Genomic DNA, 18,078 nt, shown 5'->3' on the forward strand with positions numbered 1-18,078 from the left:
GTATAATGGAAATTTTGTAGTTTTATCTTAAAAATAATTTGAGGATGGCACACTTTATTTAAGAAAAACTTAAAGGAACAATTCTTTGTTTAATAAGCAATTTACAAAAATTATTTAATAAACAATTTGAAGAAAATAATCTATGTTAAAATTTAACAGCTGTGTAGAGATTCTTTCTTTCGACGCATTCGAATAAAAATATTAAAAATTAATGAAAACTTAATAAATCATGAAGATATATGAAAAATTGTAAGCTACATCGAATAAAAAATGATAAATGTTTAAAAAATTTCCATTTGAGATCTTCACAATATACAAGAGTGTTTAACTAAAAATCATTGAAGAAGAAAGTAAAAATATTTGATGAAGTTTTAAAGCAACATTGTATTATTTCTGATTCTTTTTAAGCTTTGGACATTATTAAAAAAATATACATATATCATCTGCTTCATTATTTTTTTATAAAAACACAATATAAATGTTTATACTTTAGATTTTTTTTATTTGGGCCAACTAAACTTATTATAGAATGCATTGAAAAAAATCCACTAGAAGCTTTTACAAATTTGCTTCTTTTATAAATTCTGTATTTTACTTCATAAATACATTCCTTTTGTTAGATGCATAAATCTACATAATATCCGAAATAAGCCTGACATCTAAAGTTTTCAAAAAGTCCCAGGAAAATAAAAATAGAAAATAATGATTAACTGATATGATAGATAATTACTGAGAGATATATTTACGTTATAATCCCATAAACAGTTTATTGAATAAATTATAAGTACAAATTTATTATTTTGAAATTAATAATGTATACTTTTTTATAATGGTAGGTAATTTGTGTTATGTGAAGACAGATAAGCCTTTTTGGAAATAATATCTTTTATATACTACTAGCCGCCTTTGGCGACCAGCCGGTTCGCCAATCTTAATGTTCGTTAAAATTTTAATAATTAAATATTTTATGCAATTTCTACTTTAATAGCTTCTTCATCAAAATATTTTAAAACTTCAAATTTTGATTATCATATAATTCATTCGTAATATTATAAAGGCCTTCAGTCATAACGTAATATGTATCTCTCTCATTTTCTGTTAGCACCCGTAGAATTTATGCTTTAAATTAAAGTGGAAAGAATTTATCTTCAATTAATATAATAATATTTTTTACTGAAACAAAGCATTTTTTTATAATCTGATTACTGAAAATAGAATCACTCAGCGTTTAAACTTTATGGGCACTAAAGAATATCTTTTTAAATTTATGTAATATCTCAAGAGTTGGTCAACAAAATTTTCTTAGATTCATTATGAGCAGATCGATTCATTAACAATGTTTAAATTTAAATGCATCAAACACTAAGAAAATAAAACGAATCGCTTAAAATAAACGGTTGAAAACAGGTTTTAAAAAAACTACTTAAAAAACGATGTACTTAAAACTATAAGCATATACAAAAAATCTATAACTAACATAAATACAATTTACTTACAAAAGCATGCAACTAACCCAAAAATAATTTAAATCATCCATTGATAACGTTGTCATGGCAACAATCAGAACAGAATGCGCATGCGTGAATTTTCTTCGCCGGTTACGTAACGCAAATACGTGATTTTTTCTACGCCAGTTGGGGTAACGCTATGCGGATTAGAAATTTTTAATTTCCTTTATTCTGTTTTATTTTAATTCAAAAGTACTTCAGAATGAATCTGAAAGATTGATTCATTAACAATGTTTAATTTTAAATGCATCAAACATTAAGAAAATAAACAGAACCGATTGAAATAATCCGCCGAAAAATTTTAACCCTAGCCTCATTACTGTTGGGAGAAAAAAAAACTGAAGCCTTTCTCGTTTGGCGCTGGGGATAATGGAAGATTTTTTTGGCGGAAAAGTTGGCGGTGGGGAAAATGGAAGATTTTTTTGGCGGGAAAGTTAGTTTTTAATTAATAATTAAAATTCTAATTAAAAATTCGAAAAAAGAAACCCCAGATGCACATTCCCAACCTCCAAGGTATACATGTACCAAATTTGGTAGCTGTATGTCAAACGGTCTGGCCTGTAGAGCGCCAACACACACACACACACACACACACACACACATCGAGCTTTATTATAAGTATATAGATATCGTTATATTATCTTGTAACAGTAAAACAAATGAGGCAACAGTAATATAAAATAAACAAATATGATACAAATGAGGTTTTTATCATATTTGTTATTTGCAATATATAGAAAATATATAAAGCCTGCAAGCTATGCCTAAACTATAATAATTTCATTTCAAAACAAAAATAGTTATTTTGAGTAATTATAAGTTTAATTTTATTCAATAATTTATGTCAGAACTATCAATTCTCAGTAAAGATTTTGGAAATATTTGCAAAATTCATATTCCCAAAATTCACTGCATTTAATTTTTAAATCTGACCAAATGAAATTTTCTCTATTTACATACGACTATCCACAAAATGGAAAAATATAATTATGCTATTATATACTTAATTCTAGTATTTATTTACAAAATAATAAGAAAATTACTATTCATTTATAAAATCAAACTATTTGTTAAAGTGTTACGACACAATTGAAAAATTTTTCACAAAACAAATTTCCGACGCTATAAAATACTTTATTTGTAAACTAATCTACATTTTTTTAACTTCTTTAGAATGCCATGCACACAAAAAAGCATTATGTAAAAGGGACGAATCCAGTTCCGTTGAGTTTTAATATTATCTGACATTCATAAACAATAACCAACCGCAATATAAGCACATAAATATTCATAAGAATTTTTTATAAAGAGTGAGATTGATCTAAAACTTTTCCGTTTACTCTCTAATAAATAGGCTTGCATATTATTAGCCACATGCCATTAGTGAACAACAGTTATAAAATGGCCTAATGGCGTGCCACATTTGTCGGGTTTTTGGCGATTAATTGGTGAGATGCTGTTGAAATACAAATATCATAAAAACTATTGTGCGATTTAGACTCATTTTTTGACCAATTGAAATCAAAATTTAATATAAAACTATAATTATTCTCATAAAATCGTCTGAAGATTTAAATTCATACATATCTACATTTTAGATGATAAATCTGTTTTCTAAATCTGGTTCATCGACTTATTTTGTTTGGTAGTTGCCATGTTTATTTCTACTTCATCAGACGAAAGGTTAAGCTTCCTCGGAATGTATTTCATTTAAAAATTGAATAGAAGTCGACAGATTTCGGCGAAGATCTCATATAAAATTTTATAATTCAATCTCAAAGAGTTTTAAAGATATTCTGTTCACAGTGATTGGGCGATAGAATTTCAAAAATGCACTTTTCAGACACAGGCATATCGGAAAGAGGGAGATGCGTCAAAATCTCGAGCTCGAATTAGTTCAAGGCTACAATACTTACTTTTTGTGTGCTTCGTACAAGAAAAAAGTAAAAATGAAATGATTACATTTTGTGAAACATTCTCAATTTCCCTCTGTGTTTATTTGAATCATTTTCATTTCAGATTCATTAGAGTGGTTGAAACTGGGAGGTAACCATCTTACTGCTGTCCCCTACCAAGCCCTGCGCAATTTGAGCCGGCTGCGCCAACTGGACCTGCGTGGCAATCTAATTACAAAATTAGATTCTCATTCTTTTGAAACTTATGGGAAGACACTCAAGTTCATATTTCTCCAGAAGAATTGGTGAGTAGAATATATACCCAATAAAATGGCGAAGTTTCATCTTTCACGAAAATGATTGGCCAATCGAATAACTTCAAAATTATATCTAGTATATATATATATATATATATATATATATATATATATATATATATATATATATATATAATCATAAGATTTTGGAGAAATTCGATTCACTAACCTCCATCCCGAGCTTTCCAGAATATTTGGTTCGAATATTCTGGAATTTATTTATAATAAAAACCCTTAGCAACCATAATGGCTGATGATCATAATCACTTAAGATTTAATCAAACTAAACTATCACAAAAGGAATTATACTAACCACAGAGTCTCGAAATTTTGCTTACAGGAACAAGCAAGAAATTATGAATCAAAGTTATATGTACAGATTTTGCACAAATGAATACGTGTATTTATTTTAAAAAACTATATTTCCAAATAATTAACCCGCAATAAAATTAGTGATAAATGAAAATAAAAAAAAATCCCAAATTTTGTTCTATATTACAACAGATGGGGATTTTCTGTACATGTTACAGATATAGTTATTTCCACAACTACATAGGAATAGAGCGAATTATAGATTTCAACAAAATAAGGTCTCATCCCATTGAGGAACTCATAGGTCTAAACACAATGTACGTCAGTTGGAAACAAAAGCTTCAAAATCGCTAAATTTGACATGCAGGTGACATTGTTTGTACTTTATCATGAGACCACCAAGATACTTGAATCTTGCATCTCATGTGATTTCTTTTTATGGACTTACCCCACAAAACTTGTTACTAACCACACAATTTCCGGAAGTCATTGAATTTCAAGAAGACATAACTGTTGCATGAACTATCATTGCGAGTATAAGACATCAAAATTTAGCGAATTCGTATAGATTAGATCTTTATTGTGCAACGAAAAGTTTCAAACATTAATAAATGAAAAAAAAAATGAATAATTTTCTTTATTTCTCTGTATTTATGATGATATTATGAGTAATAGTTCTGAAACGAAAAATGTTTAATATCCGAACATCCCTATATGCTGACTTTGAATATCAAGAAATTTTGTATCTTGATTTTTTGGCCAGTTTCAACCAATTTATATGAAATTTCTTATAGACAAGCATGCTATAAGTAAATTAAAGAATGCGATAAGCAAGGTAAAAAGTACTTTCAAAATATTTTTAGAGTAAACTGTTCATTTAGCAAAGTTATACACTTTGGCATATTTGCTGACTAAGAAAGATTTTCACAATTTTTCTAGAATGTTATATCATTTAATTTTATGAGCCTGGGCTCACCCCAAATCATTCAGTTTGACAAAGTTCTAACTCAAGAAATTTAGAGGGTGAAGGATCATTTGCGACCAGCCATATATATGTTCTCTAGGGGCTGCTGATACTCCTGACAGTGATTGATGCGCAGTTTTTCATGTTCTTTTACTCGAGTCAAGAGCGTAGAATGCGGAAAACTGCAACTAAGGAAATAAAACATTGTTTATCAGTGAAGAAAAACTATAAATTATATCAAAGATTGCAATTTATATATATATTATCATAATTGTATTTAGATGGGTATTTTAAAAATTATCTTAGATATAAGACATCAAAATATTTTAATTTAGGAGGGAAAAAAATTTTTTTTTAAATATTTTTTGTCTTTTTTATTTGTTTAGTTTTATTGAAACTAATTATTCAAATTTTTCGCGAAATCTTTTAAACATCATTTTTCAGAAGTCATTGGTCACAACAATAAATATAATTATCCCTATTATTGCATTTATACACAGTACAATTTAATCTTAATCCGATTGTATAATCAAATTTATTCCAAATAATGTAATATTCTAATATTCATCAACGGAGGTTTAACAAAAATCTATATTTTAAGAATTTACAACAAAAATGAATATACAATCAAATTATCTATAAAAAAAAAAGAAAAGCTGATATCTCATATTTTAGAAAATCATGGAAACTGTTACAAAATATTCTAAACTATTTGTAAATATTAAGTATCGATAACATTGTTATTAGATTGTAAAAGAATAATTATATAAAGTTAATAAATAAATTGCTATTAGATATGAAAGACACGAAAAATAATTTTTTACAAAGCAAATATTCAAATATTTAATATTAAATATTTTAAATACTATATATAAAAATTATATAATACTAGCCGCCTTTGGCGACCAGCCGGTTCGCCAGTCTTAATGCTCGTTAAAATTTTAATAATTAAATATTTTATGTAATATTTTATATGTAATATTTTTAAAATTCCTACTTTAATAGCTTCTTCATCAAATATTTTAAAGCTTCAAATTTTGATAGTTATGTAATTCACTCATAATAATATAAAGTCCATCAGCCATAACATAATATGTATCTCTCTAATTTTCTGTTAGTTCGGGTAGAATTTATGCTTCAAATTTAAGTGTAAATGATTAATCTGCAATTAATATAATAATATTTTTTACTGAAACAAAGCATTTTTTTTAATAATATGATTACTGATAATAGAGTCACTGAGCGTTTAAACTTTATGGGCACTAAAGAATATCTTTCTTAAGTTATGTAATATCTCAAGAATTTGTCAACAAAATTTTCTCAGATTCATCATGAACAGATCGATTCATTAACAATGTTTCATTTTAAATGCATCAAACTTTAAGAAAATGAATCGTTTAAAATAATCGGTCGAAAACAGGTTTAAAAAAACTACTTAAAAAACGATGTACTTAAAACTATAAGAATATACAAAAAAATAAATAACTAACATAAATACAATTTAATTACAAAAGCATGCAACTAACCTAAAAAGAATTTAAATCATTGAAACAGGTTAAAAAAAAGTACTTAAAAAACGACGTACTTAAAACTATAAACATATACAAAAAGCTTGCTTTTGTAATAAATACAATTTACTTACAAAAGCATGCAACTAACCTAAAAATAATTTGAATCATCCGTTGATAACGGTTGTCATGGCAACAATCAGAACATAATGCGCATGTGTGAATTTTCTTCGCCAGTTACGGCAGCGCAAATGCTTGAATTTTTCTACGCCAGTTGGGGTAACGCTATGCAGATTATACATTTTTAATTTCCTTTATTCTGTGTTATTTTAATTCAAAAGTACTTCAGAATGAATCTGAAATATGGATTCATTAACAATGTTTAATTTTAAATACATAAAACATTAAGAAAATAAACAGAATCGTTTGAAATAATCCGCAGAAAAATGTTAACCCTGGCCTCATTACTGTTGGGAGAAAAAAAAAAAAAAACTGAAGCTTTATTCATTTGGCGGTGGGGAAATTGGAAGATTTTTTTGGCGGAAAAGTTGGCGGTGGGGAAAATGGAAGAATTTTTTGGTGGGAAAGTTAGTTTTTAATTAATAATTAAAATTCTAATTAAAATTTCAAAAAAGGGACCCCAGGTGCACATTCCCTACCTCTAAGGTATACAAGTGCCAAATTTGATAGCTGTATGTCAAATGAACTGGCCTGTAGAGCGCCAACACACACACACATTGAGCTTTATTATAAGTATAGATTAAAAAGAATAAAACCACAAGAGCTTAATCAATTAATAATCTACAAGGTTTCGAATTAGGTATTCGAATTTTCTTTAATTTTTTTAAAAAAAAGTATTCACTTATTTATCGAAAATGAATTGGCTTAATATAAAAATAAACTTAGTAATTGAAATTAATTATAACTGATTTGATAGTTTTGTCAGATTGTAAACGTATAATGATATCAAATTAATAAATAAATTGTTATTAAATATAAAGGTCACCTACTTTAATTAAAAGAAGAAACAAATAGTATGTATTTTTTCACATTAAACGAACCTATAATTTCACTATATAGTCTTACATATTTTAATTATATATATTTTTATTTTTATTATATATAAACATATATTTTTATTCTATTGAAGAATGTATGAATACTTTTAAATTAATGTTATGATTAATCTGTTCTTTTTTCTTATTTCTAAAAATAGTAATTTTACTAATTGCATATTTTTGTTTTTGTATTCAAAAAAATTATAGATTATTATATCAATCATAGAAAAAAATGTGGTTCCGCGCATTAAGTCTTTGCAGTTTCGCATATTATGATGGCCGATAATTAGAGAAAGGGAATCTGCTTTTTGTAATTAACAAAAACTATTTATATTGCATTTATATATCTTGATAATTTTTATATCTTATTATTAATTAATTTTTTAGAATTTTTCTATTAATTTCTGTGCATGAGAATGTAATGAAAATGAATGAAAATTATTAAACAAAGCATATTTTTGATTATGAGTAAACCAAACGATATATTATTTTGGTTTTTCTTCTTGAAACTAATTATTAATAATTTAATATATTTATTCAATTTTATTCTTTCAAAATTAATAAAATAGCAATCCATTGTGTGTGTTTTTTTTGTTTTGACTGGACTATAAATGAAACGTAATATGTAATTAGCCCCAATTAGTGACTTAATTCTTTCATATTTGTATAAGTTAGTGATAAATATTTTATTAATACTTAACTGAAGAAATGTTAATTTTTTTTTTTTACTAATTTAAGTAACTAGTATATTTGATCTAGTAAATATTCTGATTTTCTATTCTAAAATATTTCAAACACATTTTGATAGAGGTTATATCAGTCATGCACTATATAAAAATACCAAAAGAGAATTTAATTTTTCAAAAAACATTTATTTGAAATTATAGTGTAGACATTTTTTTTTATTTGCAGCAATTAATAATAGTTTTAATAGCAATATTTACTGTTATGTTCCAAAAGCAGTGATTGAAAAATGCGATTAGTTTTTTCACGCATGCTTCTTTGTACAGAAAATTTAAAATTCATCAGATTCATTGTAAAGTTCTAAAATACTTAATTAATTTCAAAATTAAAATAAAATAATCAAAAATATTTTTAAAGTTTTTGGATTTTGCGATTGAAATAAAATCATAATTTGAGACAAATTGTGGCATCGAATTATCTTTCATAATCCAGCATAATTGCAGTAAGGAATTGTAGTATTTTATATTCTTCTTTTGCAATAAAATTTTAACAAAGAATGGAAAATACAAATTTTTATTTTTTGTGTGAAAAACTTCTCAAATTTATTGCAATAATAACTAGAATATAATAAACTTTTATTTATAATACTTATTTTAATTACAATAATAAGTACAAGAACGTATTATTTCGTTTTTGATATTGATCTTAACAGTAATGGAGAGGAATGAATAAAGTAGACGCCTTAAAATGAAATATAAATTTTATATTTTAACCCTTTTAAGGGCGGATCAATAAAATTTTAGAAATATAATGAAAAAAACAAATCAATGTGATTAATAGATTGTGTAAACATAGATTTGCAATCAAAAATTTATCTAAATATCTTTCGTTCCGCAGCGAGTAATATCCTTATTTAAGGACATCCCCCGGCTAGTGCTATCTCTGTGAAAGAAACTCTTTCGAAATATTTGCCCAAATTTCTTATGATAATAGCAGTAATTATGAATATTTTAAGTTAATAAACATTTTTATTTATGTTTTAGGTAATTTAAATTTTTTAAATATTAAAATTACAATTTATGACTTATTTATTACGAAATTCCTAAATTATATATATATATAATATAATAAAAATTAGAAACCTTTGTAATTTAATACAAAATATCAATTAGGAATAAGAATTTTCTAACTAAAACTCTAAATATATATATTCACAATTAAATTTAGATTGGCAAATACCAAATAGAAAGCAAAAGAGAGAGAGAGAGAAAGAAAGAATAACTCATTATATGGCCTGAAATCTTTCGAAAAATGTAAAAGTGTCTTTTTGTCTAACACACAATGTCACATTGTATGTTTTGCACATTGTTCCATGTTTTATCACGGTTTTTTTTGGGGGGGAGGGGGGGGGGAATTGCACAAAGTACATCTTCGATATCTTTTTTTTACTATTTTGAAGTGCAGAAAACAATAATAATAACTACGAAAAAAATTTAAATTAAAAATTTAAGGCTATATAAACGCATTAATTTAAGAACAGCATGATCGTTAAAAATAAGAAACCGTCTAGAACGAAAGATAAACCTAAAATATGAGATGTTTTCTGGTTTCAAATATGGGTGGTCTTTCTCCGAAGATAATAAACAAACCCCCGGCCTTATCCGCAGATACAAAATCTGCATCGAACCCTTCCTTGAAAAATATCGTGTTATAGCTTTACCAATGATATGAGAGGCGGCAAAACAGTTGATAAGACAACTAAGAAACAGATGTCCAAGACGAATGGTGCCCCAAATGAGACCACCCAGAAATGAACCTCTTTGGTTCGTTCTTAAAATAATTTGAAGCTTCAAAAGAATTAGGATTTAAAATATCATTGATATTGTAAGAAAGTGGGTGACTGATTTTGATAAAATTTCAATTCTTAAGAACTCAAAAAAAATCCCACATTTCAGGCAAAAAATCGAGACATTTTTAATATAAAATTAATACCAATATATATATATATATATATATGCTCTTGCTGCCATCTATTCATTAGAAAAGAAACCAACTACTGCACTTTTCCAACAATTTTTTGAGTTAGTTTTTACAGAAATTTTTAAAATAGGTGTCCATATTTGCGACTACCCCCTGAAAGAGTTCAGCCTTCGCTGTAGGAGAGAATTGGATTACACTGAGTGGTACTGCATATACGAGTTATTTCTAGATTTTTTTTTTTTTTTAACATTTGTTCAGTCGATAGCGTATGTGGTGTTACATGGCAACATAACGCGTGGCATAGAATCGCAGAACACATTAATTCTATAGTTGGAGACCAGTTCACCCTTACACACTCTATTTTGACTGCTAGTATTCTCTTAAACGTGCTTGTGCCTATGACTTAGTTTATGAGAAAATTTAATTATAAAAGAACAATCAAAATTCCTATTAATTTTTTAAAAATTAATATTTTAATAAAATTTCAAAATATTCGCACCAAAGCGCACATTTCCATCGCCAAATTTATAAAATCCAAAGTTGATACCACAAGGTCGAATGATCAGATTTTTTCATTCGTCTTTATTATTTGCGGAAAAGATAATACCAGATGCGGCATAAATTCGTGCTAACTTCAAAAAATTATCATAAAAAAGTAATGCTCGAAAAAAATTGCGATTTGCGGGAATACGTTCAGAGAGCCTCTGGATTTCATTATTTCCGTTAAAAAAAGGACCGACAGATGGCGCTCACACGGTCATACCGAGTTGGTTTATGCAAATCAGGAAAACAGAGCACAGCAACATTATAGTACATTTTATTTTAAAGCAAAAGATGCTCAACATGACCGCCACTACAAGGTATTAAGCAAGTGAGGCGCGTAACTACACCTATTACAGCTGCGTGTAACATGTCGGCATCGATGCCACGAACGGCCAATTGAATGGCATCTTTCAGTTCCATCAAAGTGGTAGGAGAGCCTCGGTAGAAACGAGACCTCAGGTATCCTCACAACCAAAAGTCCGCTGGAGAAAGATCCGACGATTGTGAGTGCCACTTATCCTTACATCCTCTGCTTATCACTCTGTCCTCAGTGAATGTGTCTAGGAGAAACGTCTTAACGGAGCTAGCAACGTGGGGCGGGGCACCATCCTGCATTAAGGTGATGGAAGATAACGCACGTCTTTGCTGCAAAGCAGGCATAACGTGGTCTCGCAAAAGCCTAAGATAGGATTCTGCAGTGACGGAACAGATTTTCCAACCGGATACAGGACAACACTCTTCAAAAAAGAAAGGGCCTAGAATGAAGGACGCAGTGAAACCGCAACAAACAGTCACATGTGGAGAATGTAGTGGTTTGGTCGTGTACGCACGAGGGTTTGATGCTGCCCAGATACGACTGTTTTGCGTATTAACGTCACCATGCAATGAAAAGTGGGCTTCATCTGTCCACATGATGTTCAATAACCATTGTGGGTCACGTTCCATTTGTGCGAGCACCCATGTTGCAAAGGCTTGTCTTTTCTTGCAATCTGCTGGCAACAACTGGTGTAATGCCTCTATCTTGTACGGATGCATTTTGAAGATTTCGGGCAGAATGCTTCGGATCAACCTTTCCGGAATTCCTGTTATTTTACCTGCTTCACGTGCACTGGAACTCCCCATTGAAGTCTCGGCTGCCACATTTCTCAAGACCCTTTGGACAACAGGAACTAGGTCAACGCTGACGGATAGTCTGCCACTTCGTGGACGATCCTCTGATCTTCCCGTGTCCTCAAAACGGCGAACTAAATGCAATATACCATTTAATGAAATTGGGTTTTTCTTCGCTTTAATTCCTTTCATCGTCCGTAACTGTCGCAATGCTTTAGTCGTGGATTCACCGTTCTTATAGAACAATTTAACCACTAATGCTCGATCCGGTAGCGATAGCATGTTGCTGGCGTCAACTGACAGATCCATTTCCATCCTTGTGTTTTATTGCTATGCTGATCTGCATAAACAATCTCGGTATGACGTATGAGCGCCATCTATTGGTCATTTTTAAATATATTTTTTTTAATGGAAATAACAAAATCTAAAGGCTCTTTAAACATATTCCCGCAAACAGCAATTTTTTTAGATCATTACTTTTTTTATTATGATTTTTTGAAGTTTGCACGAATTTATGCCGCACCCGGTATTTTATTAGTAATAGAAAAATTATTGTTTTATAGTTAGAGATTGTAATAATCAGTTTAATATGATGATTTTAAAATGTAAAATTCGAAGTTAAACACATTTTATTGCGCAAAATTTTCTGTAATGATCAAATGCCCTGAAGTTGGAAACTGCCCTTAGTGAAAGATAGATCACTAAGAATATATTCATGAAATATTAAATTTAGAAATTTGTATAAAAGATAATACTGTAACTTTAAAAATAGACTTTCTATTCGCATATAGTTTTCTTTGTCCTTGGACTTAGTTTAAAAGTTTCATGGAAATATATTTATTTTTATTCATATTATTGCAGTTAAAAAAATTTCTACAGAAGTTCAGATAACTGTCTGCAGGCCTGGAGAATTTTAAGTAATGCTTTTCTTACGAATGATACCATTTCTTTTTATAAATTTTATGGAAAAGAAAATACTTTTCTTTTGGAAATGATAACTTTTTTATCAACTGTGTTTTCCCCCTTAGGAGCTGAATTATGATATAAGGAATTTTATGAAAGAAAAGTTTGAAAAGTTTTATTTCAATGAAATGTGATATTTTTTGCATAGATAAATAAGTAGAATATAAATTCAAACACTATATATGACATTTTAGAAAACTCTTATTTTATTTGTTGGAAATGGGATTAAATTAGTTGAATTGGTTAAAAATGGTTTCGTTAGATCTTCAAAATATGTGGGTTTTATTAAAATATAAAATTTAATAGAAATGATTTCTTTATAATAATTTACGTAAAAGTTTCTTTCAATAATATTTTATCTACCGATATATATTTGTAATGATATATTTTAATTAAATTTAAATCCTGATTAATTTCCTAATTTTATCTTAAAATAGATAATGTTAACTTCATTTTAAAATGTGTTTTAAATGAAAAGTTTCTACTTTTTTATTTCATTATTTTTAACATGAGTTTAACAAAATTGCTGACTCCGGGATTCTCACATCAGGAAAAAAGTGATAAAAATCCTTAACACTTATATATAATTTTCGAAGATACCCTTACAAGATTCCCTTGTCCGATTCGATACGTGGAAAAGAAATCCCTATCAAATCCCACAGTAAAATCACTGAAGGGAAAACAATTCTGATAATTTGCTCTTTATATCGCGATGTGAACAAACTTCATTTTATCATCGCTTCTAACCAGTACTCAATATATATATATATATATATATATATATATATATATATATATATATATATATATACAATATAATTTGCTTAAATTTAAATCTGTTCCTCATATTTAGAAAAACGCCTTTATAATTATTTAACTTACTGATATTATTCTTCGTCCATTTGATACTCCGTCAAAAATTAAAAAAAAGAAAAAAAAAACATTTTTATTTCTAAAACTGTAGTTAAAATAATTGCTCAACTATTTTTATTTATATAATATAATTTTTATAGAATGAATGTTGAAAAATTTTTGTAAATTATTTAATGCTGGTTGATATATCCGAAGTATCTAGAGGTTAAATCTCATTCATATATATATATATATATACATAAAGTTTACATTTATATAAAATATTATAGTATGCAAAATATTTTTATCGTCTGAATTTCTTTAAAAATTTAGAATATTAAAGAAACCAGTCAATTTTTAAGAACTCTCAACAGCTGATATTCTCCATAAATTATTAATATTGTTTTTGCTCAAAAATTCTGAATTATAAATTTCTGAATTATGGCTGTTGAGCAAAGGATTCAATGTTTTAAGCTTGAAAGTTAGTTCTTCAGAAGTTCTTTGCAATAAAAGATAATACATTTACAATCCGTTAGTCATCGTTGAATAATTAGTTATGGATATTATTATAAATTTTCAGCTTTTCTTTTATTATTATAACCTTTCAAGTTAGCAATTTGATTGATTATTTTTCCCTTGTCCGTTTTTTGAAACTAAAGATATCCATTTCTTTCAGTATTCGAGAAATAGAAGAAGGTGCCCTGGATGTTCTGGAATCTGTGGAATGGTTATATCTGCATTCGAACGCCCTAACAGAATTGAGATACGAGACATTTAAATCTGTGATTGATAATCTTCACGTACTTGATCTCCACGGTAAGTACTTATTCGTAAAAATGTGATAAAATCTTGTCATTGTTTTTGTAATGTTAAAACTACTGTGTATATAATAATCATATTTTTGCAAATATTACTTGATAATTTTTAAATCAAAACCATATAATCAATAATCACTGAAAAATATAACTTAAAAGAATACGAAAATTAAAGATCATTTGATCGGATTGTAAAAAAAAAAGTTATGTAAATTCTAATACTGAGTGCATTATTCTGTTATATATTTATAACTTCAGATTATGATTATAATTTCAAAATGAAAAGATAAATTTTTAGTTTCAACCTATGCCATACACATGCGTGTATCTTCCTCTCTTTGGCCTTAATATTTACTATATTCTTCAAGGAACAGCATATCCCAATGTTCCTTGTTATCAAAAATGTCAATTCTTTATAGAAAACGCCTGTGCGAGTAAATGATTTTATTTTCTTGATTGATATTCCAATACTTTTCTGATATATTTTAAATACTGTGTTTCACATACTTCTTTTCCCCTTCTTCATAAAATTGATATTGCACCTGCCGACCAATCAAAGGGAACAACAACATACGAGATTAGAAAATTTCTTTGAAGTCATGATTAAGGAATGATGTTGCATTAGACGAATATTTACATATAGCAGTTTTTCTATCTTGATTGAATAAATTTAATAATAATTTAAATTAATAAATTCTTAAAAAAACATTCCTTTGAGAAATTTGCAGGTAGAAATGAGAATGTGTTTGCATGGATGAATGTAACACTGGATGACATTTCTATAATTAAAGTTTTAATTAATTTTTAAAAATATTTTGCTATAAACTTCTACAGAATAAATGTTTTTTATAAAACTTTCCGCCTTTTTTAAAGAAGCTTCTTTGTAATAGGAAATATATATTGTAGCTCAATATTTAGGGAAATAAAATTTCGTTTAAATTTTTAGAACACCCTGTATAATCGTGTTGCTCTATGGTGCCTTTCCATTAACATGTCGACTACAGAGCTTCATCATCGATATTATCACTATGTGCGTAGACAATTTCTAGAGATCAACGCTCAAAAGAATTCAGTCAATTGTCGAGTTTTAAATCTCATTCTCATGCTTTTATAGTCTCCATAATAAAGAATAGAAATTTCTAAAACGATTGATTATCTTGGTTCTTAATTCAAATATCACCCAAATTAATGTGGTTTCGAGAACCATAAATTTTATTGTCAAATGGCTTAGAAGATTATGGTCATTGACTCAGCATCCATTCTGAATTCTTTAAAGCTATCTGTTAAACTCTTTACCTATGAGATTAACTGCGCCGAGAAACAATATTATAGATTTTTAACCATACGATAATTCTACGAATAATTCATAGTTCCATAATAGAATATCGATGTCCTAAAGTACTATCGTTGAATGTTAAATTATTTGCTGCAGAATGCTTTATTTCACTCTTAAACCCTAAAACCGCCATCGGAACCATTAGAATGAAGCTTAATCCTTCTTCGTTCTTTTCGTTCTCTTATTTCTTATTTTTCATCATTTTAAGATAAAACAATTATCGCCTTTAAAAGTCACTCTCTTTTATTGAGTCCATGCATTATAACGATTTAAGTTTGTCTAAATGCATTCACTGAAAGTTCAATGCATATGAAGTATGATTCTTGCAAATACAATAGCTTCATACAATAGGTTGCAAATACAATATGTTTTGTTGGGACAGTTGAAGAAGATCATTAAATGGATCATTAACATATTGTTATGGTATTTCTAAATTTAAAAACTTTTCGCTTTTTGGTACATTTTGGCAGACGTTTTTTCTGATTTAGTTGTAGACTGGGCGATATATTTGGCGTCTTGATGTATTTATTTCTGATAAGTTCGAGAGTATATAAAAGACTTACTTCAAGTGCTAATGATGGAAATTCTGTTGTTTGTAAATGAAGCACACAGTTATCATCCCTGCAATGAAATTGCAATAAAAAGAATAATTTTTATTGTAATAAACGTCCCGAATCTGACAGTCTCAAATTTGTAGGTTCCCTTTCCGGATGTTTGCAGATTAGATACCCGAAAAAAAATAGACACCAGATCAACGAATAAGTGTTATAAGCCAATGGAAATGATATATGTCTGTTACCTAAAGATTTTATTTTCGATAATTCATCATCTGAAAAATTGAGAATGCAAAGCTCTATACCAGAACATCGTAACACCACTAGCTTAATTTGATTTTGGGAGTATAATATTTCAAAAATAAAAAAAAAATAATAAAAACTTTTACCAATATTACGCATGCAACGTACGGAAATTGGAGAAAGTAAGGTATCTGCACATCTCCTGAACATATATAATGAAACACAACTAAAACTTAAAATTATCTTTCAAGCATTTCGTTACTTTCTTTGTAGATTATATAGCCCACTTATTCAGTATTTTGGCAAGCACTTGCTTGGTTTCTTTGTCAACTCACTTACTTGCTCAAATGAATTCGATACTTTATTATAGTAGGGAAACTAGAAGTAAAAATAGATTTTAAGTGTTTTATTTCAGAGCATGATTGGAACGAAATGATATACTTTCCAGAAATATTTTATGAATATTTTACCTTGATCTAAAACAAATATCTAAATCTAATTTAAAGGTTTTTAAAAAAATTTATAGCTTCAGAAAAAGATAAAAAACGACTGTCCTTTCATGCAGTGAATCCTATTCTAAATCTCGCATTAGACAAATTCAAATTATGCTCTAAAACTGTATCATTTTACTTTTAGAAAATCGGATACATAATCCAAAGACACTTTTATTCCCTTTTAAATCTCAAAAAAACAAAATGCATTATATAAAAAGCAACCGTACTTTTTTTTTATTGGAGACATTTTTCACTATTCATAATAATACATCCAACAAACAATACTTAATATATTCCTGGTGCGAATTCTTTTGAATTTCGTTGTGTGTTTCATTGGAAACTTCCTACGTGCGGAATAGGTCCCTAGACGTGAAAAGCATATTATGATTTATTTTTAACGCATTGTATTCCATTCATATACTTTATATCAGTCGAAGTAAAGAAAAAAACTATTTTAAACAGAATGCATACACAGAGGAATTCCTGAATAGACTAAGCTTTACAGTCACGTAAATGCTAAAGTGCTTTCGCTATAAAAGATATCGATTAATAGTAAAATAAAGAAGCACTGATAAAGATATTGCAAAAAAAGTAATCTTATATTTTATGGATTTTATACGGATGAAAAGAGGCCTGAGTAGACACGTTCGTTTTTAAATATTATATGAAGCAAGGTGTCTGGAATTGTTTCTGTATTTTGTTACCTTCTAGATTTTTAAATCAAACACAATTGCTTATTTGAAAGCTTATTAGTATAATGTGGCAGAAATATTTACCCAAACTATAACTTTTACATAAATTTTACTATTAGCGAAACTTGAAAAAGGCAGAAATTTTTTATTTATTGTCCACATGAATTTCTTGAATTACTGCGTTTATTCCAAATTTCTCCAATAAAAGGCACTGCTTTTCTCAAAATAAAAAGGAAAGTTAATTATTTTT

The 18,078-nt window shown here is 28.1% G+C and overlaps 1 protein-coding gene across 1 annotated transcript in view; it reads left to right on the plus strand.

Moving 5' to 3' along the window:
* Positions 1-18,078, plus strand: part of LOC129984667 (chondroadherin-like protein) — a 423,788-nt gene that overhangs the window by 369,703 nt on the left and 36,007 nt on the right. The window contains exons 4-5 of the mRNA XM_056094594.1: positions 3,528-3,708; positions 14,371-14,510. Of these exons, the coding sequence (XP_055950569.1) occupies positions 3,528-3,708; positions 14,371-14,510 (321 nt within the window). The remainder of the gene's footprint in view (positions 1-3,527; positions 3,709-14,370; positions 14,511-18,078) is intronic.

The sequence above is a fragment of the Argiope bruennichi genome, chromosome 9 (genome assembly GCF_947563725.1).
Source record: "Argiope bruennichi chromosome 9, qqArgBrue1.1, whole genome shotgun sequence".
NCBI lineage: Eukaryota > Metazoa > Arthropoda > Arachnida > Araneae > Araneidae > Argiope > Argiope bruennichi.